The sequence below is a fragment of the Colias eurytheme genome, chromosome 5, assembly GCF_061535395.1.
Source record: "Colias eurytheme isolate Ceu_HAF_F1 chromosome 5, ilColEury1 Martin Lab GWU primary, whole genome shotgun sequence".
NCBI classification, from domain to species: domain Eukaryota; kingdom Metazoa; phylum Arthropoda; class Insecta; order Lepidoptera; family Pieridae; genus Colias; species Colias eurytheme.
The window spans coordinates 1,850,480-1,874,287 of record NC_142984.1 but is presented as its reverse complement, the minus strand read 5'-3'; the positions used below and the strand labels follow the sequence as shown (position 1 = coordinate 1,874,287).

The 23,808-nt window shown below is 33.5% G+C and overlaps 1 protein-coding gene and 1 long non-coding RNA gene across 2 annotated transcripts; one reads left to right on the top strand and one right to left on the bottom strand.

Annotated features, from left to right (window-relative positions):
• Window positions 1-7,741: 7,741 nt before the first annotated feature.
• Window positions 7,742-8,333, bottom strand: LOC149908297 (uncharacterized). Its single transcript, XR_016456737.1, has 3 exons — window positions 8,199-8,333; window positions 8,011-8,072; window positions 7,742-7,936 (listed from the first exon to the last, which is right to left on the bottom strand). It is a non-coding gene; the product is annotated as an uncharacterized LOC149908297 (long non-coding RNA).
• A 2,195-nt stretch (window positions 8,334-10,528) lies between these two features.
• On the top strand, window positions 10,529-22,856 carry LOC149908296 (xylulose kinase). Its single transcript, XM_090101717.1, has 11 exons — window positions 10,529-10,676; window positions 12,304-12,386; window positions 12,724-12,871; window positions 14,234-14,410; window positions 15,299-15,532; window positions 15,808-15,964; window positions 17,681-17,938; window positions 19,220-19,387; window positions 19,973-20,070; window positions 20,620-20,704; window positions 21,431-22,856. Exons 1-11 carry the CDS (start codon window positions 10,620-10,622, stop codon window positions 21,544-21,546), a joined length of 1,581 nt encoding a protein of 526 aa, XP_089957843.1. The 5' UTR covers window positions 10,529-10,619; the 3' UTR covers window positions 21,547-22,856.
• Window positions 22,857-23,808: the final 952 nt, after the last annotated feature.

Genomic DNA, 23,808 nt, shown 5'->3' with positions numbered 1-23,808 from the left:
AAGACACGATGATAGAACACCCAACTCGATATCACGCTGACCGTTATAGTTGTATGTACGTACTATTAGTCGTAATCCACCAATAATAATTTCATCGATATTGTCGTAACTCCAAAGCCAGTATTCTCCAGTATCGTTATATATTATATATTATATTATATTATATCCGGCAATCGTAAGGACCATGAACAAAAACTCCCTTTTTATGTATCGCTTTCAATTTAATTCCTTCCAACAAAACGTTAAGATGACACAAATGATAATGAGTAATGACAATGCAAATTGCAATTCGTGTGAACAATAAAAATATAACATAAAGTGACGGTAGGTCGAAAACAAACGTCGTAAACACTACTATAATTAAACTCAATGCAAACTTAAACATGCGAGTGTGTATTCATGTGTGGTGTGTGGTGAGGTGTGTGTGTGTGTGTGTGTGTGTGTGTGTGTGTTTGTGTGTGTGTGTGTGTGTGCGTGTGTGTGTGTGTGTGTGTGTGTACATCAATATTGTAAATAATTTTCTAGTTGTCTCATGCTTCCAATTTCAAAAACTCTTCAGTCTGAATATAGTCAAGGCCTTGCATCCATACTTTAAGGGACTTTTTTAATTTCCATCTAGTCATTTTAAAAATATTTAATTTAATGTTGATTTTAGTATATAAGTAAGGACCCAGGTAAGAGAAGAACTTATGAGCAAAAGATGTGTGAGTGGTAGGAGCTTTCCATGTAAGACGTCTACTTTCCGGATTATTTATGGTTCTAGCAGCTGACTTGTGAAATTTTAAAATGAGCGCCATTAAAAATAGCTTCCGTACACTAAGTTGACCGGTTTCTAGGTACAATTGTTTTGTTGGAAATCGGAAGGGCTTTTTATATGCCACTTTTATTACCGCCCTTTGTGCCCTTTCCACCCTCAGCAGTATGGTTTTACAAGCTGCACCCCATGCACATATTCCATAACACAGAATAGACTGACACAGCGCTGTGTACACAATACGTATCGTTTTTGTATCAGCCACATTTCTTAATAGTTTGAATATGTACATGAGTTTGCGAACTCTGGAGCTTAGGGCACGTGCTTGGTTCTCCCATGTTAGTTTCCTGTCAATTATGACACCGAGATATTTGATTTCATCTACTATTTGGAGATTAGGGCACGAGCATATTGGTGTTCCTACTTTGCAGTGATGGATGGTAAACCTCATATCTACCACAGGTGCCGTTTTTTGTGTTATATGAAAACAAACAACTTTTGTTTTGTCGGTATTCAGGGTAAGTAAGTTACTTTGCAGCCAACTTGCCATTATTTGTAGACCTGCTTGGGCTACATCAACGACTCCAGCCCAGTCGCGCTCGTAGAATATAACAGCAGTATCATCTGCGAAGGCAAAAACTTGAGCCTGAAGCATGTTCAATGAGCAGAAGTCGTTAATGTAGACCAAGAAAAGGGTAGGACCTAAAACACTACCCTGTGGGACACCGAAATTTATAGATTTAAAATCACTACAGTAGTTTTCTACCTTTACCCGCTGTAACCGCTGAGATAGATATGAGGAAAACCATTCCAAAGGTAAGCCTCTAATCCCCGCACACTCAAGTTTCCTGAGTAGAATTTTGCGAGAAACAGTATCAAATGCTTTTGCCAGATCCAGGAAAACGCCAGCACACCTGTAACCACTATCTAATTTACCAACAATAAAATCAACCAATGATGTGATGGCATCCTCCGTGGATCTGGCAGCTCGAAATCCATATTGGTTCGGTGACCATATATTTTCCTTCTCCAGAAAGCGTATCAGTCTGCTGTTTACTATTTTTTCTATAATTTTAGATAGTGAGCTAAGAAGAGAGATTGGCCTATAGTTAGATGGTGTAACAGGGTCACCTTGTTTAAAAATTGGACAGACATTAGCAAGTTTGCAACAGCTAGGAAAAGTACCAGATGAAAGACTTAAGTTTATTATAGAAGAAATGGGTGGTGCAAGAGATAATTTGGAATTTTTAAGAATTGTATTAGTTATGCCATCCATTCCCGGAGCGGAGTTTGTTTTTAAGCAACTGATGACTTTCACTACTTCTGAAGGATCGGAAGGTGTGAAAGCAAGTGAGTTTGATGGACTTTTTGCTAAGTTAGTATAAGTTCGAGCTAGTTCTGTTTCGGATTTATCCAGATTGTCTAAAATTTTAGTGGCCAATTTTTCACCTATTTCTGAAAAGTACTCATTTACTGTATTAAGGGAATCTATAGGATTGTTAGTCTTGATGTTAAGAAGTTCATTATGAGATTTTTTGGTATCATCAATTTTGCATATACGTTTAACAGTTCTCCATAGTTTTTTACTATCCTTACTATTATCTTGAATAGCCTGTCTATCATATTCATCTTTTAAATTTTGTAATAAATTGTTGCAAGTATTTCTGTATTTTTTATACTCATTTTTAAGTGATTCAGAGTCAGGGAATTTTTTTGTGGTCATATGTAAAGCATCACGTTTTTTCATACATTTTAATAAGTTAGGGGTTAACCATGGTTTAAATATTATTTTACGTTTACTAGTAGTTATTTTTGTTGAATTTTGTGAAATGAGATCATTAAGAGAGTCAATAAAAATCTCGGTAGCCATGTCAACATTATCACAGTTATATAAAGTGGACCAGTCCATTTTTTCTATTGACTCTTGCAATTTATTGTGATCAATTTTCGATTTAACTAAAATGTCCGTACTATTCGATAAACACTTATCTGTAGATGTTAGGCTAATTGACAATAAGACAGTATCATGGTCAGTAATATCAGAATGGCAAATAACTGCTTTGCACTGTGATCGTGACTTTATCATACAATGGTCAAGACAGCTCCCCGATCTCGTTGGTACATTATATGCAGGTATATAACCATATATAATAACAGGTCGGGTCATATATTATAATCACGCTAGTAACAACACAACATTTGATCTTCAAAAACTGCACACAAGATTAGACGTCAACGTATGACATGATTCAACCACCGCTATCGTAAGCGAATAAGAAAACAACTGAAGTAAATTGTGGCTAATTAGCTTTATTTCGACTTGCCACTATATATAACATTTAGTGTAAATCGGTTGAATTATGACGGTAGTTGGAGAAATGTCAAAAAAGTAGCGACGCTCTTTTGAGGTACCTAATGTCATAAATTGAAATATTGAATTGAATTGAGGTATACCTTAAGGTTTAAGGTATACTGTATATTAACAAATACAACGCATGCGTCTATCTGATATAAATTTTATGTTAAACAATATTTTTAAGATAAATCGGATTTCGCAATGTAGAAATTTATTATACGCGCAAAAATAATTTCAAGTGATCTCACATTGTGAGATTGCGGGTACCGCAAACGCTCGCGGACGCTCGCGGCGCCGCACTGTTGCCGCACGGAGCGTTTTGTCTGAAAAAGAGGATCGTCCGTGCGTCGTTATACGTCTTAAACGTCGTCGTTAAACGCACCGCTTCGGGGCCGCGATCGCGCTGTGAATTTATAGCTATACTTATTCAGGTCCTAGTTATTAGGGAGACCGGGTTTGGTTGTCTCACGGGTTGGTTGTCACAGCGGTCTTAACACAAAACTGAACTATCGAATAAGTCTGTTGAACAGCGTGGCAAGAGCGATACAGTGAAAACGCTGTCCCAACTTCGCGTCAGACCGCTCCGATCTGTCGTGAGGGCCTCACACGTGTTTATTGTTTTCGCACAGCAAAAGTAAATTTTTGTGCTGCTGTGTCGAACCTCGTAATTATACGTTCTTGTTTTACAGTAATAATCTTTCAGTGCATTTGATGATGATGAAATGTGTTTTATAATATCGTAGTATAGTTTTTTAGATATTCATTGATCGGAATTTATTTTCAATTTTATTTTCCAACGTGTTATGGGGCTCGTTGTCACAAATTTTCGGGGGCTTGTTGTCACATATCAACCAGCCCCCTGTATGCGAGATGACTTTATTTGCGTTTTGAGATTGTTTGTTTTAGCCGTAAATTTTCAATCAACACCGGAAAATCACCCTAACAAATCTGCTGGAAGTCCATCTGTCCTTGATGACTCTATATTGACTCACGATTATTGTTGTTTGCTAAAATTGTGATTGATTAATATTCAGACTGAAATAAAGACCATAGACACGGTTTCATTTGGTTAAGAGTTCTTAATTAAAAACTATTCCGTAAAATTATAAGACCAAAGTGTGACTTTCTATTTATAAATTGCCTGTTATTTAGTATAAGACTATCTACCCTAGGCATTGTGACAACCATCCCTGACCCGGGGTTATAAGTCACATTTTTCTGAAGAGTGAAAATACAAAATATTTCTACAACTGATAATATTACACAAAAATACGTTTATTTCTTTTGTAACAGAATAATTACACTATCTTTTGGTATACAAATATCATTCCTAAACAACGTATTTTGGAAGTTACATAAAAAAAGTTAAAAATGTGACTTCTATTATTATACGCCAACCGACACGGCCGCGGCATATGCAATTACTATATTACTGATGACATTATTACACAATCATTAATTAAAAAAATTAAACCTTATTTCTATTTTGTGTAGTTCAACCCATAGGTACTCCTGAAAAAATATTGACTGACAACCTAGTTTATGAGCATGTTCAAATACAAAAAAAAATGCATTATCGGAAATATATTTAATTACTAGCGGTCCGCCCCGGCTTCGCCCGTGGTACATATGAAAAATAGATGTTGGCCGATTCTCAGCCTTACCCGATATGCACAGAAAATTTCATGAGAATCGGTCCACCCGTTTCGGAGGAGTATGCAGACTAACATTGTGACACGAGAATTTTATATATAAGATTTAAGTCTATTTTTTGAGACAATACCTAAGTGAATTATTCTATTCGTAGCTACCCTCAATTTAGTGCTACGAAAGTTTTTATCCTTTGTCAGGCTTTTAAAATCTTACGTCTTACCAGATCCTTCCCGTTACAGCTTCTACAGCCAAAGCACAACTTGACATTTTTACACATAACCAAGTTACAGAACGTATTAAATCTTCTCTAGCGTTAATGGGTAACAAGTTTGAAGGGAAGTTATAAATAGAGGTGTGGAGCACAGTGTGGAGCGGGCGAGTGAGTTTCCAGCCGATTAGCCTTAGTACCCTCTGGGTTAATCGAGGTTACATGCTTGCTGGTCAGCACTTGCAGGCCCGTGGATACACCGTACGGATTTAGGACGGACCAGAGCGGGTTTTAATAAAATTATAGGAGGTATGTACTATAATATTATGTATGGAGTAACTTTACTGGAAGGTTGTATATAATACTAGCGGTCCGCCCCGGCTTCGCCCGTGGTACATATGAAAAATAGATGTTGGCCGATTCTCAGACTTACCCGATATGCACAGAAAATTTCATGAGAATCGGTCCACCCGTTTCGGAGGAGTATGCAGACTAACATTGTGACACGAGAATTTTATATATAAGAAGATAAGATTATATAGATAAAGATTGGTTAACGTTGAATGTAAATCGGTTGAAATATGACGGCAATTGAAGAAAATGTTGAAAACTTAAGCAGCTCCTGGCTAGCTAGCTGTACTCCCGGTTATATCCGTATTTTTTGCTCCTTTAAGTTTTAGCATGATGATAATTGATATACCTACATAGTATAGCCTTCCTCGATATGAGCTAACAAACACTTAACCATTTTTCATATCGGACTACAAATCCTGACATTAGCGCCTTCAAGCAAACAAGCTCTTCAACTTTGAAGAAATAAAGAGTCTCTTTTCGCTTTTTAAAGGCAAGAAAGTTCGTCTAAGTCGATACCATCCACTGTTAACGGGTCACTTACAACGTACGAATGTTTGTATGTAAGTAATAAGGATGTATTTGTCATAATCGTCCTACACTTGCATATGCATGCATGGGAATGTAAGCAACCGGCATAAAGTCTTCATCGGACCTTTTTTAAATATAATTTTTTGTACACAGTCAAAATATTACTTGTATACGTAGTATATTATTATTAGTCTGTGATATTACCTCTCTTTTTATTCGCACCGTATAGTAAATAAGAAATGTTGGTTAAATGAGAGGATTCACATACCTCCTATAACATTTTACGCTGTAATCCTCCATGCTGGGCAAGCGCGAGTTGGCGATGATATGGCACATGTCGTCCAACTTTGTTTCCTTTTAGAAATTACCTACAATGTTTTCCTTCAAAAATTTCTCTTCAATAGATTCCTGCAAAAGATCATAGTTTTGTAGCGTGGAAATGAATAAATGAGAATTAAAAAATATCATTTAGGAGGTATGATTTAATCTATAGGTACTATAATATTATAAAGCTGAAGGGTTTGTTTGTTTGAACGCGCTAATCTCAGGAACTACTGGTCCGATTTGAAAAATTATTTCGGTGTTAGATAGCCCATTTATCCAGGAAGGCTATAGGCTATAATATATCATCACGCTAAGACCAACAGAAGCGGAGCCACGCGGGTGAAACCGCGGAGCGCAGCTAGTGTTTTATAATCTTAATAGGTTTAATTTTATACAGGTACTAGATTTCCGCCCGCGGCTTCGCCCGCGTTTTCAAAGGAAAACCCGCATAGTTCCCGTTCCCGTGGGATTTCCGGGATAAAACCTATCCTATGTGTTAAGACGATACACAAAAAAAAATCCACTGCTTGGGGGGCGGAGTCTAATAGCTCGCTATCGCGAACGCGGGTGTGCGCGAAGTCATTCTTGCAAACTCGCCGCGCTGCCGCTGGCCGTTTCGGGACAAACATGTATGGAGTCGTCATACAGTTATAAAATTGTTATACTTACATATATTTAATTGTTGATTTATTGGATTTATTTTCTTGCTTATAAACAAATAATCTTCTTTTTAACAACTACTTAGACATTATTAATAATTATTATTATTTCGTAATGTTTACTTTATTAACTACAAAATAATACAGGTTATAAATAATCTTTAAAATAACAAAAAATATTGTTACTCTGAAAAAATGAAATGGTACTCAATAACGCGGACTACTGAATTGATTTAGATAGAATTTGATGCTGACGTAGATATTACATCATGCCCAGAAATGAAAGGTACTATTTCTGAAAGAAGTTATAAACCCTAATTCTTCTCAGTCAAAGTCAAGAGTGGAAGATATCACTAATACAGTAAAACTGATGCGAAACTTTGGATGTTAATTTGTATATTTTTTTGTTAGTTGTTACTTAATCACGTCAAGACTACATTACCAATTTTGATAAAATATAGCTAATTGCCTGGATTTACACATAGGATACTTTTTATCCGAACTGAACACTTCTGTGGGATAAAACAGGATTCACGATATAACCTAATTCCACGCGGGCAAAGCCGCGGTCGGATGATATTTTTTTAAATAAAAAAATTGTTTAAAAAAAAACACAAAATATATTGACGCATGTATTTATTTTTTGCACTCTATTATAATTGTAATTATTCATTACAAATAATCAAAATAAAATAGCCAGAACAAAGTTAGGCCCTGGTAGGGTAGGTAGGCAGGTACAGCAATGTGAGACGAACACTGGCTTATTTATACCAATAATAATGTATTATAAACATTAAATTAAGTTTACTTTCTAACAACAAAAATACATAATATTAGCTAATGTGAAAACGTAAAAACCTGTTTTAGTACTAAGCAATTTCCCGCACAGGTGTAGTAAGTATAAATGAAATAAATATCAACATCAAATTTTTTATACAACATACTTATCTACCACCTACTAAGAAATGTAATTCTTGAAATTATTTCTTATTTTTTTAAATATAATACTACTCCAATGAGCTCCTGTTCCATATTACATTCACCATACTTCCACTAAGTTCACCATGATTTTTTATTTCTTTGCACTTTGTTGCTTTTTGCTAAAAATGGAATCATGCGATAAAACCAGTAGAGCATTGATAACATACATTTTTGACTGAATAAAGGTACTTACGAAGGAGTGGGTTCACATTGTGAACAATCAGTGGGTTTATTTTCCTTCTGGATTCCGGATTTCTGAAAAGATTATCTATGCTATAAAAGAAAAAATCTTACACATTCGTTATGTACTTAAAACAGGGGTACATATCAAACATCGTCTATAATACAATTATCATCAAATTTAAAATAAAACCAACTTACTTCATTAATTTGTTCCAATTGTAAGCATTATTTTTCCTCCAACCTTTATGTTTCTTCTTCTTATTTTCTTTATTGTCCCCATTTGTCTTATCGTGTTGTCACCCTTTGTTACGATTGCGCGAGCGACACAAGTTCCCCGTGTGACGGCCACAGAACAAATATACTCTAGGGAGGTGACGGCCGTAGCGGGAATGACTCGTGCAGCGATCGGGGTAGGAAGGTACAGGGCAGCTCTCGCTATATTGGCTGGTCGCGCGCTAATTTCAAATATTTCTTGTTTATTTCAAAACCATCGCATATTTCAAAATTCTAACTCGGTAGACGTATAGGTTGTATATTTTATAGTTAATATCCAAAAAGTCGTAACTTTACGTTTGTTATTTTGAAGATGCCAGAGATTATAAAAAAATAACAATGAGAACTTTGTATTTTTTTTCTATCGAGAAAATATCATGGAATCATGTTTCTAAAACGGTAGACGTATTGTGTTACTATTGAACTTTCCTGTCAAGAATTTTCATCACGACAACTTTAATAATATAAAAATTACGAAGGTTTAAAAAGGGCCGTAAATGTTAGAAAAATTAATTCATCACCTTAATCCAAGTTACCTTCTATATGCTATGTGCTAAATTTCATTGTAATCGGTTCAGTAGTTTTTACGTGAAAGAGTAACAAACATCCATACATCCACACATCCATACATCCATACAAACTTTCGCCTTTATATTAGTATATAGTATTAAGATTCTATGATTAATAAAGAATTAGGTACCTAGGTATATTGTGATATTTAATATTTTTGTTACGCAATTGAACTTATGTGAATTAAGCTATATTAGGAGTATAAGGTTGATTTTATAATATGTAACCTATTATGTATATGTATACCTTGTTCAATAAAAGATTATAATGTTTATTTCCTTGTATCCTTTTTCTCAGTACCTACCGTGGCCGCGGCAACCAAAAAAAAAGAAGTTCTCAAAATGATACAAAATTGAAAATATAAAGAACAATAGCAAAAATAAGTATGCATATTTTAAGTGAATACTAACTACTAATAATTATAATTATAATTATTAAAAATAATATAATTTGTAATTAAATAATAGACAATAAAATAATATTACGACATACTTACTTACAATGAATCCGAGTATATTTATAAATAAGTGTAACTGTGTAAGTATAGAGCGTTTAGGTACCATTAATTTCGCAAAAAAACACTTTCCCATTTAAAATAATTTAATATGCAATCAGGAGACACACATTTGATTCTCATTTCTCACATTAAATCAATATTAAAATGTAAACTAATTAAAAAAAATCCTACAAGAACAAAAAGTAGGTATTCTGTTCTTATTTTAAACATAATAAAGAACAGAAAAAACGTTCTCTTTTTTTTCGTCTGTCTTTTGCTTTTTTTTTTTAATAACGTATAGCGCCTTTGCAAAATGTATATTTTTATTATCTTAGTAGGTTTAACAAGCTGCAAAATTTGCCTATCATGATTTCTAAGGGAAACAAACTATGATTTTATATATATATTTTACATGCGTTAAATTCTTACCGACACATTTTATAACATGTCTCATGTTTAATAGATAATATGTGTATCCGAACAACAAATAATGCATAATCGTCAGATCGAAAAATGACATTAATAAAATGACTAATTTTAAATTATTACTATTGCAAAGGTCAAGATCATCCACGCCCACATTTGATCTATAGTAAATTTTAGTGTATTAATTAGTATTTTAAATGTAGATACATTTAAAATACTTACATACATATTCACACTACTACTGTACTACACACATATTATTAATATTATTTGTTAACGTTGAGAGATATTAATAATAATTATTGTTCTAGTAGCAACTAGCAACGATACCTTGCAAGTCATGTGACCTATCTTAATTTAAATTCAACTTTTAATATTCAAATTGATGATTAGTTTCGTATTGCTAAATGGTAATTTGCTACAGCTACCTACATTGAAATTGTGTGGTGTGTTAATACGGAGTAGATATAGGTATATAGGTATATATCGAGGCTTTTTAAAATTAGAACAGAAAATTTTGTACTTATAAATAAATTACATTTCTCAAAATCTCTCTATCAAATACCTATTTAGGATTAATATTTAATTTATATGAACAATAATAATGATTTACGTCATAGGTTATCGCTGTTTTAAAAAAAAGATAAATGTGACCTTGGTACCACTTTATCAAACTACACAAAATTTATACGATTAAATGCTTAATACAATTATTGTTATAAAGCTTAAGAAAGATATCGTGTAATCACGCCTACTATTGTTATAAATGAATGGTATTCCGTCACGAAACCGCGATCGTTGTGCCGGTATTTCTGAACGCACCAGCGCAATAGCCGCGCTGTCAAAATCAAACAATGATCGAAGAAAGCCAATCTAAAACTTTTTTGGGATTTGATTTTAGTACTCAGAGGGTATGTGTAATGTGGAAAACATAATATTTCAAACGTAATTAACATGGTGCTTTGTAAATAATAGCGCAATTTTTGATACCTTGTAAGTGTTTTATTTATTTAATTAATTTATTCGTCATTCAATGGTGATCTAATTAGAAAGGTACAGTTTGCAGGCGGAAAGTGATATTCAAGTGTGAAACATTTACTTACCTTTTAAATTCTAAATCTTTTAGTGTTTTATGTACATTTCTTACCATTTATCGAATTGTTATTATAAAATTTGTTTTAAGGGTATTTCTTTAGAAATTTGCGGCACGAATTAAGGGGGGGGATGGAAGGGAAAGGGAGGGGGGAGGTAAGGAGAGACCCCCTATAAAGTGGGGGGGTGCGGAAACCCCCCCTTCTATTTTTTTTTTATATTTTTTTGAGATTATATTTATACTAGCTTTCCGCCCGCGGCTTCGCCCGCTTCGTCTAAAATATAATAAATTATATACTAAAACCTTCCTCTTGAATCACTCTATCTATTAAAAAAAACCGCATCAAAATCCGTTGCATAGTTTTAAAGATTTAAGCATACATAGGGACATAGGGACAGAGAAAGCGACTTTGTTTTATACCATGTATGTAGTGATGTAGTTAGAAATATATCGAAGATTATGGGCTTTCTTGACTGCTCCGGCGCTGCAGAACGTGGCGCTTGCCCCCGTGTACCTCGTTGCAGGCAGGAGTCTTCACTCGCCTTCGTAGCTTCGGCTTTTTGGTCGCCTTTGGCGACCAGCCTCAGCCACTATGGCTCGCTTGACTCTGCCTGCTCCTCAGCACACGCGGGCGCCACGCTCCTCCGCGCCTCCGACTTTTTTAATACACTCTAGTGTATGACAGACAAGTACCACGTGGAATCGGGGTGGACAGATTCGGTTCTGTGATTAACAATTTGTGTACAATATACATACAATAAAAACATTTTTTTAAATAATTATTTATTCAAATCTTGTATACATGTTTGATACAATTTACAATGGCAATGAATGGATCCATTTTATTTTTTCCACCGAGCGTCTCCACATTCTATAATATTATCACCGAAGTTTGCTGGGTGGTTATAGTTATTTTTTTTTAAAAATCTTTTTACATCATGCCACTGGGACTCAAATGGGTCAGGGGCAACAAATAGGTTGTCTGGGTCTGAGTGATTAACTTTTTTATGAGCATATCCATATCCCCAAACAATCATATGCTCGCCAATAATCCATATGAATTGTTGTCCACTCAGCAACATGCTTTTGAATGAACTATGGTTTTTAATATGTACATTAAGACATTTCTTATCTCTTTCAAACACAATTCTTGTAGTTTTGTCAATGTAACTCAAACAATTTTGAACATAATCTTTAAATTAAAAAAAAAGATTTCTCTGTAATTACACGTTTCCTCACGAAAAGCCGCTAATGTATGTTTCGGGGCATCATTATCGATCGATAAAAATTAAAATCGCGCCGAAATTCGTGCCGCACGTTTCTAAAGTCAACCCGTTTTAAGTTTAAAGTCGTGAGCGCATTGACGCAAAAGTTTACGACAACAACTTGAAATTGAGTGTTTTTTAAGTGACTGTGTAAATATGATTTATATATTGTGCTTGTAGCTAAAGGCTGTGATAATTGGTGAGGATTATGAAGTGCGACAAGAAGCAGATGTGGAATTCGATGTTGATCTCCCTGAATTCAGGTAACTAAGTTTTCCGAGTTAATACTTATTTATATATATTATCAAGTTAAACTAAATAAATAAATTGAACATTTTTGTTGGGATTTAGAGGCAGAAAGTCAGTTCATTTTTACCCCTTTTGGATAATAATTCACTAAAATAAATATTTACTAATTCTCATCTGACCTTGTCTTGTATACCCACTATTTATTGTCATCTGTCTTTTGTATTATCCACCTTTAATTATTGATAATGTTTAACTTGCTTACTTTGTTCTATCACACTAATTTTTAAGAACAAATTATTTTTAATTCGTACAATTAACAAAGAAAAAACTAATGAAATATCTCACCCCCAGGACATCAGGGGGTGTGGTGCGAGGGGAGCGTGGTGAGGTGACAGCGCCCCCGCTGCTATGGGTGAAGGCGTTAGACATGGTGATGGATAGATTGATAGTGGAGGGAGTGGATTTCTCCACTGTTGAAGCTTTGTCGGGAGCAGCACAGGTTTGAAATTAGTTTTATTAATTATTACTGGTAAATTGTGTGGACACGGTTTGGGTAGTTAGCATAAAGGACCGAGAGATGACACATGGTTAGGGTACATAGTTAGCCTGAAAGTAGCGAGAAGGGTTTCAGTTCAATGCCCAGTGCAGACACAAAACAAATTACCCCTTTTTATACAAAAAAATGACAAAACAACAGACACAAAACAAATTACCCCTTTTTGTCCAAAAAAATGGTGCAGACATTCCTTTTTGATAGTGTGTATATTTTTATCTGTATTTTTAAATGAAAATATATTTATTAATTATAAACACATAAATGGATTAACATTTTATTGCTGTTTAATTTAAATTTTGTTGAGATATTTTGCTAAAACATAACCTTGACTCAATCACTACAGTTTGATTAATTGCTGATGTTTCTTCCTATTTCCTGTAGTAATTTTTTTTAAATAGCAAAATGTTTGAACCAAAATTAAATGATTCTCATAACAACATCAGCAATTTTGCTTAAAAATATGTGTTTATTCAATTAAAAAAATACTGTTTGAATTGAGAACCTCCGCTTTTTTTTCAAGTCTGTTAAAAATGGTATTTAACAATTAATGTAACATAATGTTTGACATAAACATGTAGAATGTTCAACATAAAAGAAAACTTTTGTTTACTATAATTATTATAAACATAGTGTCAGAAAATTATTTATTTCTTGACAAATAATTTATACATACTTAGCTACAGGAACAGTAGAGGTAATACATTAAAGGTAATATGGAAGAGCTGGTAATTGCTCTAATTAAATTCCTAAACTAGCATATTGAGTAACATTTAAAACCTAGTATTTTCTAGTATTTGATTTTACGCGAGTATTATACATTTAGAAATTAAACACTTTTTAACGGATTTTAAACGCGATTTATTCATTGTATTATTTTCCCGACGTTTCGTCTCCGCTGTAAAGTGTTCGAAACGTCGGGAAAATAATATAATTAATAAATCACGTTTAAAATCCGTTAAAAAGTCTTTAACTTTTATAACCTACCTATAAAATTTTAGAATAATTGTTCATTTATTAACCGGAACTACTCTCAAATGTATACTTACTAGCCTTAGATTTCATTTATTTACTCACTTTTCTGAGTAATATAATAATCTATTCATATCATTCATTATTTTGTGTGTAATTTTTGTGATTGTTTATTAATGTACTTTATAATTTGACTGTATTAATTGAATGTTATAATTAGTAAAACAAAATTTTTGCACGCCATTTTAAATTGCAGTATATGTGAGGAGAAATGTTGTCTGACACCCTTAAATGACCATATACGAGCAAATAAATATATTTGATTTCCATTTCTAGCAACACGGCTCAGTATGGTGGGCAAAAGGTTCAGAAGAGCGTTTACAGTCACTATCACCAGACGACTTCCTGCACACACAACTAGCGACCACCTTCATGGCAGATTCCCCAGTGTGGATGGACTCCAGTACTACAGTGGATTGTAGAGCATTAGAAGAGGCTGTTGGTGGACCTGAGGTAACCAATAGTAACGCTTCAAACTTAATGAAGCAATATGTTTGGTTATTACTTATTTACAAACACATTCCTTGCACATTAATCATTATTGAAGGAAAAACACCTAAGACACCCTTAAAAAACAGGCATTGATGTCAAAATTTAGATATAAGTGAATTAAGCTACTAAAAAAATATATTTTCAACTCACATTTTTATTTAAATTTTGTTTAAGACAAAGAAAAATAAAATAAACCATTACTGATATGCAAAAGCATTTTATAAGTAACTAACTTTCCGCCCGCGGCTTCGCCCGCTTTGTCTATCTTTGATCTAAAAAAAACCGCATCAAATTCCGTTGCGTTTTAAAGATTTAAGCATACACAGGGACAGATAAAGCGACTTTGTTTTATATTATGTAGTGATTAAAAAATTTTGCATTACTAGTGTTATTTGGATTGCATTAAATTTTTGTTGCTCGGAACAAACTTTGAAAAAAGTGAAAGTAAAACTTTTTCAAGAGATTTAACATTCAATAATAAATCATAGTAATTGCTTTAACAGTATTTCATTTACGAAATTACGACTTAAGATGCCACAATAATGATTAATTTCTAAATTCTTTCATTATTTTCAATTTCTTGTTGCAGTTTGTTCTTTTAGTCTTTGCAATGCTTTATACCATTTTAACATGCAATTCAATTAATCATAATTAGATATATGCACATAATATATGCGCTAGTTCTTAAATAAATCGCACATTAAAATACATATTATTATGATAATTAAATATATCAAGGAATTTAGAAAGAGAAAGCAAGTTCTCACTCTTGAACGTGAAGACCCACTTCGGGTTTGCTACACCCAGTCGTAATCAACCAAACCATTAAAATATAACAAAATTTTCCAGGAATTAGCCAAAATAACAGGCTCCCGAGCGTACGAGCGCTTCACGGGTGCGCAAATACGCAAAATGCACAGAACAAGACCTCGCACCTACGCGGCTACTGAGAGAATATCACTGGTGTCTTCCTTCGCGTGTTCGTTGTTCTTGGGGAAGATTGCACCCATTGACTTATCGGATGGGTCCGGGATGAATCTCTTGGATATTCACACTATGGAGTGGTGTGAAAAGGCTTTAAAGGTATTATTCGTTTGTATGTTTCTTTAAGTAAATGATGTATTTGGCAACTGCACTGGGAACCTTTCTTTATAGAATGTATGCATTTTTTAATAAATTTTCTTTTTTCAAATATTATTTTTAGATTTGGGAATATTTGCATTTTTTTAATATTAATAATGGAATATAATTACGGAAATATTTTAAGTATGTAACTAAAAATTTATTATGAAATGAAATTAACATTAAAGAATTTAGAACAAATTCTGAGCAAATCCAATCCAATGCAAACATTTCAGGCATGTGGTGACGAAAAGCTCGTCACCAAGCTCGGGTCTCCTGTACCCAGCGCCACAGTTGTTGGGAACATTTCCACATACTTTGTGAAGAGGTACGGGTTCAAATCTGACTGTAAGGTTGTTGCATTTACTGGCGATAACTGCTCAGCGTTAGCAGGTATGTTATTTAGCTGTACTAGATTTTTTGTATTGAACATATTCAATAGTTTGAATTTGGCAATTTTTGAAGTGAAACTTCTTTATCGGGGTTGGAAAAAAATTTTGTGGAACATTTTTTCGTTACGCGTGACATTTTTCCGTTACGTGCCATCTTTTTCTTATCCCTACCACGCGTGATTGGACGTATTTCTGTAAAGTTGCATATTATAGTAAATTATTTTTTGAAAAATAAGGTCATAAAGAAGTTTCACTTTTTACGTGTGTACACACACACATTTTTTATTTTTTTTAAATAGGACGTAAGAAAAGGTGAATATTTTTTTTGTATAAAGAAATTTTTTTTAAATAATTACACGCGGAAGAAAAAAATAAAACCGACACATTACAAGCTATTTTATTTTTTAATTGCGTATTTCTGTGGCTTCTCTTAATTGTAATCTGATTTAAAACAGAAGGATGCACCAAGTTCTTTGTGAAATTCTAGTAAGAAGCTAATTGAATTAAAATAATCAAGTTTTATTATTAACACAATTATACACAACTTGTCTTGATTCAGGTAAAATTAATAACATAGTAAAATAAGTTAAATCTATAGTAATACTAGCGGTCCGCCCCGGCTTCGCCCGTGGTACATATGAAAAATAGATGTTGGCCGATTCTCAGACTTACCCGATATGCACAGAAAATTTCATGAGAATCGGTCCACCCGTTTCGGAGGAGTATGCAGACTAACATTGTGACACGAGAATTTTATATATAAGATAATAAAGCTTATGCGTTAGTTTGTTTGTTTGAACGCGCTAATCGTAGGACCCACGGCTCCAATTTGAAAAAATATTTCACTGTTACATAGTCCATTTATCAAGGAATATATCACGCTAAGACCGAAGCAGTAAAACCGCGGGGCACAGCTAGTTATATTATAAGCAACGTTAAATAAAGGAAGAAATAGGAGCGAAGCAGTGCGGGTAAAACCGCGGAGCACAGCTAGTTATATTATAAGCAACATTAAATAAAATAGAATTAAATAATAAATGATCCGCAAACAAAGCTAATTTATATCTATAATGTCAGATAAACATTATCACAAAGCAATGCCGAGTGTAATCACTTTGCAATCTTAAGTTGATCACTTACTGCTCATACAAGTGAAGATAAGTCTTAAGAGGCTATGTTATCTACTTGAGACTTATCTTTGCGTTATCAGTGATGTGTGAGTAATTCAAATACTGGATTGTAATTTTCTAATCCACATAATTAATTAAAGCCACTTTTGTTATTACATATATGATTATGAGGCACCATATTTTTTTTCGATATTCTTTTCGTATGCTGTGTGATCAACAGAATTTTGTCGTTTATTGGTTAAAGTTGGGAATTATTCTATGTATGAGTAAAATAAAATTCAAATTCGTTAATTGAATAGATACAAATGTATAATTATTGTATATGTATAAATAATACTAGGTACTATTTAATTTGAAGCTTGTTCAGTATCTACTTTTTCTCTGTTTTAAAAAGTATTATTTTAAAAGCAATATTTTGATACAACCACAAATTAGTGACTTTAGAATTTTAAGTATACAAAGTTACATTTAAGAGTACAAAAAAAGTTTGTAAAAAGATGATGAGAAAGTCTATCTATAATAGATATGGCTTTTACTCATAAATGTTTCATCTGATTCCTTAATACTTATGTTTATCGCAATTCTAGGGCTCCGCCTCCGCTCCGGCTGGGTGGGACTCAGTCTCGGAACCAGTGATACCCTCCTCCTAGGGCTCCAAGAGGCCAAGGCCCCACCAGCAGGTCACATCCTCGTGGGCCCCACAGAGGCCCCATATATGGCCCTACTGTGCTTTGCCAACGGGTCCCTAACGAGACAAAACCATAGGGATAGACTTGTAGGGCCTAGCTGGGAGGCGTTTAATGAATTATTGAGGGCCACGGTTAGAGGCAATATGGGGTATATGGGTGAGTTTATTTTGATTTATTAAGACTGATAACTAGATATATTATGTTTTTAAACAGACTTTTTAAGAGGTAATCTTTTTTTTCAAAAATGTTGCTGTTAATTTTTCTTACAAGTTTTTGGAATTACTATTTTCTATAATGTTTACTCTCCACAAATGTGTGCTTTATAAAATGTAATAAAACAAAGTAGATAACTATTTTTTAGCTTATATTTATAAAATTGTTTATTGAAATCACTGAATATGGTCACTTCGACCACACATAAGTACCATATCAAACTTATCTATTTTCACAATTTGTTTATAAAAAACTATTTATACAATAGTACATTATACTGTTTTTATACATTGAGATAATAATACTACGTATGGAGACGACACCGCCTACATCACATATGTTCCGCTCAACATAAGCCATATGGCTTATCTGCACTCAGTCGCTTTAGTGCGATGGTCGCGTTCATGTCTTGTTTGTTTTAAAGCAAAAAACCAAGAAACTCATCAAATATGCCCTCGAGTGTGTTGCGATATTGCACTTATAATTCAAGTAATGCGGCAAAGTGCAAAGAAATAACTTTTCATCGGTAATTAATTAGATAATCATTCTTAAAACTTGGTTCGAGCAAAATTTTTGGCGGGCGCCATTTTGCGTCATTTTTCATAGACTAAAAATTTAAGAAACGGCATTGGGTTCGGCATCATGAAAGATGTTTAGATAGTAATATTAGATGATGTAAATTTTTATAGTGGAAAAAAATAATTTTACACATTTAAAATATATTGTACTGTGGATATTATTTGAAAAAAGGTTAAATCATGAAAGATGAAAATAAATTACCTATGTATCAATTTTTTTTGTTACATTGATTGGTTTTAATTGAAAAGTTTTTAAATGATAAGTTTATTAATGATTTATATTTATTAGATTATTTTTTTTTTTTTGTTATATTGATTGTTCTTAATTGATAAGTAATAACCAAAATATTTGCAAAGTTTCGATTCTATAGTGGTGAGTCGATGACATCGCTTAAACTATGACTCACAAGCCGCCCCGCGCCGCCGCGCTTGCAGCACAGATTTTATTCGTGGTGTCTCCTCTATACGTAGTAATAATAGCTCAATGTTTTTATACAATACTTTTAATTCATAATATTTTTGTTGTGTATTATTTGACCTGTGACACAAATAATGATAAGATAGGTATTACTCAAGTGTTGATAACAAATGAAGTAGTAATCTTATAGAATAAATTTAATATTATGAAGTTTAATTCCTTCTACAGGTATATACTACGACACAGCAGAAATAGTGCCCCGAGCAGCGTCTGGGCAATGGACGTGGGGGGGCAGCGCAGGACGGGGAGCTTCGCCCCAGTTCGAAGCTAGGGCTTTGCTCGAGGGGCAAGCGCTCGCGAGACGTGCAGACGCGGAGGACATGGGGTTCGCGCTTGGTGAGATCATTTGGATGACATATCCGTGTAGGAAAATTTTTCGCCGTTTACATATACACGCCATTTTATATGTCGAGAATTTGTTATCAGACATTTTGTTGTATTTAATTCGTATTTTTAACTACACAGAAATAGGAATTCTCAGATACAGAGCTCCGTGAGCTCGCAACCGTATTTTTGTGAACGTTTGTAAAAAGTAAATCCTTAGATTACAATAATTTTAATTATATTTTTTCAAAGCTTTTGATTCAATTAATATAGAACTTTCTACGGGTTTAACACTGTTAGGTACTGTGTAATGGTTGGAATGCTATTTAACCATTTGCAAATAGTGGTTGTGTTGAAAAGCGATGATTTGTTATAGATATTACTCATCGTAACATCCACAATCGAGAGGTGTATCACAAGGTTCCATATTAGGGCCTTTACTTTTCATTCTATATGTAGATGATACATTATGTACATTATAGATGGTCGTATGCGTAAATCTGGTACCATAGGAAATGTAAACTAATACAAACTTATTTAGTAATGTTTCATCTAATATTTAATGATTGTAATAAATTTCATTTTTCTATAATTTAGATAAATCTTCCCGCGTGGTAGCAACGGGAGGTGCGTCAGTGAACAAGGAACTGTTGCAGATATTTGCCGATGTGTTCAACACACCTGTATATGTACAGGTACATGTTCATTTATTATCTAGTCACCATGTTGCAATTAAAAACATTTAAAAATTATGTGGTATCTAACATCTAGATGTTAGATCAATGTTTCTTTAAAATATTCTTTATAGAATACCCTGTTTCACCTGTTTTTCTTTATAACGTTACTAGCATTCCGCGCGTGGCTTCGTCCGCTATATAGAAAACTTAACAAATTGTCTACTAAACCTTCAAGACCCACTCTATCTATTGTAAAAAGCCTCATCAAAACGCGTTGCGTAATTTAAAAGGTACACAGATGGCGCCATTGTTTTTTATTATACAGGGTGTCCCACTATTGGTATACTAAGCGCGAAGGGACTTGTAGTTTTGCATACACTGATCACGTAAAAAATACTCGAACAACAAAATTACGTCAAAAATTTTTTGCTACATTTTTCCTTAAAATCCACGTTCTCTTCTCTAGCTTCGCACAGCCAGCATATACCACCTCGCTAATGTGAGCTTAGTATACCGTCAGTGGGACACCCTGTATAGTGATTATGAGAGCCATTTTTTTATTTGCAGGAACAACACGCGAACGCGGCCTTATTAGGTGCTGCTATTCGAGCCGCTGAGGTGTGGGGCAAAGTTACTGGAGTTAAACTTACTGGTGAGATAGAAATATATTTATATTACTTATTTCATTATTTGTATCGTTTCTTATAAAGAGACGCCAGATTTTAGTTACTTATATAGTGATGAAATACAATTCAAAGTCTTATAAAAGTATGATATACCTATTGAACCAATCTAGTTTAAGATTTACCATGGTAAGAAACTGCTTTATTTATATTCATCCCATAGTATTTAAAAATTATTGAGCAATTCATTAGGAGATATCTTCCTATCTCTCTTAATAAATTGATATCTCCCTTAGTATGCACTAAATCTATACTAATATTATAAAGAGGAAAGGTTTGTTATTATGTATGTCTGTATGGTTTTCACGCATAAACTACTGGACTGATTTCAAAAATTCTTTCACCATTAGAAAGCTGCATCTTCACTGAGCAACATAGGCCAGGTTTTATCCCGGAAATCCTACGGCAATGGGAACTATGCGGGTTTTTCTTTGAAAACGCGGGCGAGGCCGCAGCCGGAAAGCTAGTTAACAATATGCATGTACGCATATAATTTTAAAACTTTTATTTTTGAAGTGAAACTTCTTTATCGGGGTTGGAAAAAAATTTAGTGTATAATTTGTTCGTTACGCGCCATCTTGATTCGACGTATTTCTGTAAAGTTGCATATAGTAAATTATTTTTTGAAAAATATGGTCATAAAGAAGTTTCACTTCTTACGTGTGTACGCATACATTTTTTTTATTATTTCCCAGGATCTGAACCAACCATAGCGCCAGTAGCGACACCTTACGCGGATTCAGAAGCGATCTACACACCAATGTTGAAGAGATATAGGGAATATATAGAAACCATTCCGAAACTACAGTAGCATTCCGATATTTGTGGTCGTGACGATATTTTGTAAATGGATACGATATCGTGACGATTTTGACCGTAAAACTGATGGGGCTGTTTCAGTGCAATTTTTTTAAATTTCAGTTAAATGGTATTATCACAAAACAATTTAAACACAGTCTAACTTTAAAAAAGGGATCTGTCACTTTAATAGTTGTCTATGTGAAATAAGACAAAACCAGATTAAAGAGATCCCACGCTTAAAGTTAAACCAGGTCTAAAGTTTTTTTGTGGTAAGATATGATGATGTTTTTCGAAACAAAAGAGGGGTTTTTGGAACAGACCGATAATAGAAATTAAAGCTTTTAACGGATTTTAAACGCGATTTATTCATTATATTATTATCCCGAAGTTTCGCATACTGTGCAGTGAGCGAGGTCACGGGGAGACTCGATAATGTTAATTAATTTCTAAATGTATAATACTCGCGTAAAATCACACTAAAAAATAACAGACCATTAATGTTTTATACATATAGATAAAATATTATTTTTTTTTCTATCAAGAGGCAAATGTGACTTAGATCTTTGGTCTATGATAAAAAGACATACATGTCTAATTTCAATAGTTTAGTCGTTTGTTTTTTTTTATTTTTTATAGGCATAGAAACATTCCAGCTTTTAAATTTGTTATGGCCAAGCCAAATATGCAATTTTTCATATCATTTATAATCTTGACTCACGAGAGCGAGACAGATATATTTCAGTCAGCTTGTTTGTAAGGAAAAGTGACATTGCATGCATAATAATAATTAATATTCCTTCTCGCTCTAGTAAAAGTATTTATAAGCGATAGAAAGAGAAAAAACTATGAAAATGACTTCAAATGCTAAAATATTTTAGTATTAAACCAGAAGCTAAGCTTTTTTGTTATTTTAAATAATTTTGCAAGCACTCGCTCTCTCATTATTGCTGTTTTATTAATTTAAGGATTATTGAATCATTCCTATATTTATTTTTTGTTGATTTTATATACTATTGTTACTAATATATTCTCATTGCAACGAAAGTGATCCTTTTGTATAAGATATTATCATTATTATGTATTATATATTGGCTGTTTACACATTTGTTAATATTTTTTTTAATAAAAATCACATTTATCAAGCAATAAGGTGCCTTAGTTTGTAGACAATTCGAAAGAAATACCTAAAGATGTTCAATTTTAGATATTTTATTCCGTGGGATATAGCACATATCATAGTTTTAACATTTGTGCACATTGTAATGCATTCCGTATTCATATTCCATATAGCTTGTTGTTTTATATGTTAATAAAAAATTCATACAATTTCGTGTTTTATTTCTTTTTTCCCCTTTTACTAATAGTTCTAGTATAGAATTATATTATCTGTTTTAAAACTTATAATAGTGAGTCGGTTTTAGTTTAGAACATGTTTAGAACTAGAAAATCTAAATCTATACCATTAAAAATGGAGTGTCCGTTTTTTAATATCAAAATAACCACTTCTTATAAAATGCGTATGGATGTAATCACGGTACATATACCAAAATAGTCATTTTTACAATTTTTGTTTGTCTGTCTGTTCCGGCTAATCTCTGGAACGGCTGGACCGGGACGGGACTTTCACTGAGAGATAGCTGAGGTTATAAGGAGTAATTTAGGTTATTTTGTATTCTGATATTCCCATATAGGATAAATAGAAAAACTCAATTACGCGGGTGAAACCGCGGGACGCAGCGCAGCTAGAATTATAATATAAAATGCATTATGCATGACAAAAATAAATCAATAATTCCGTAATTCTCGGAATCTCATTTGTCATTAATTCGATATTTAGGCCCAGTTTCATCAAGCTCTGTTAGTTAGTTTAACACGCTGTTAACTCTTTTAACGGGACATCAATGTAAGGGAGTGTCCCACCATGACCTAATCGAGGATTAGTTTCCTTAACACGGCATTATATTTAACCCGTGGCATAGAGGCTCTTTAAATTTTTAACAAGCGATTAGAAAAAATGATTTGAAGTTTTCTTGCTGTCAAGATGGACTCTGCATACTATTTTATTTTTGAAAATGAAGATGTGTTGGATGATTTGTATAATTTGGATTATATAGTGCGACCGCGACGGCCCAGAATTTATAAAGACGTCGTCATTGTTTCGAAGAATATGATGATGTTGATTTTAGTACAAGATTTCGTTTATCAAAACAATCGGTTTTGGAAGTATTGCAATTAATTGAAGATAAACTCGAATAACCGTCGGATCTGTAAG

Excerpts from the sequence above, each read along its gene's own strand:
- LOC149908296 (XM_090101717.1), top strand. The coding sequence starts at position 10,620 with ATGATCGAAGAAAGCCAATCTAAAACTTTTTTGGGATTTGATTTTAGT. Across the intron at positions 12,387-12,723 it reads GTTGATCTCCCTGAATTCAG|GACATCAGGGGGTGTGGTGC; the intron begins GTAACTAAGTTT and ends TCTCACCCCCAG. Across the intron at positions 19,388-19,972 it reads GGACATGGGGTTCGCGCTTG|ATAAATCTTCCCGCGTGGTA; the intron begins GTGAGATCATTT and ends TCTATAATTTAG.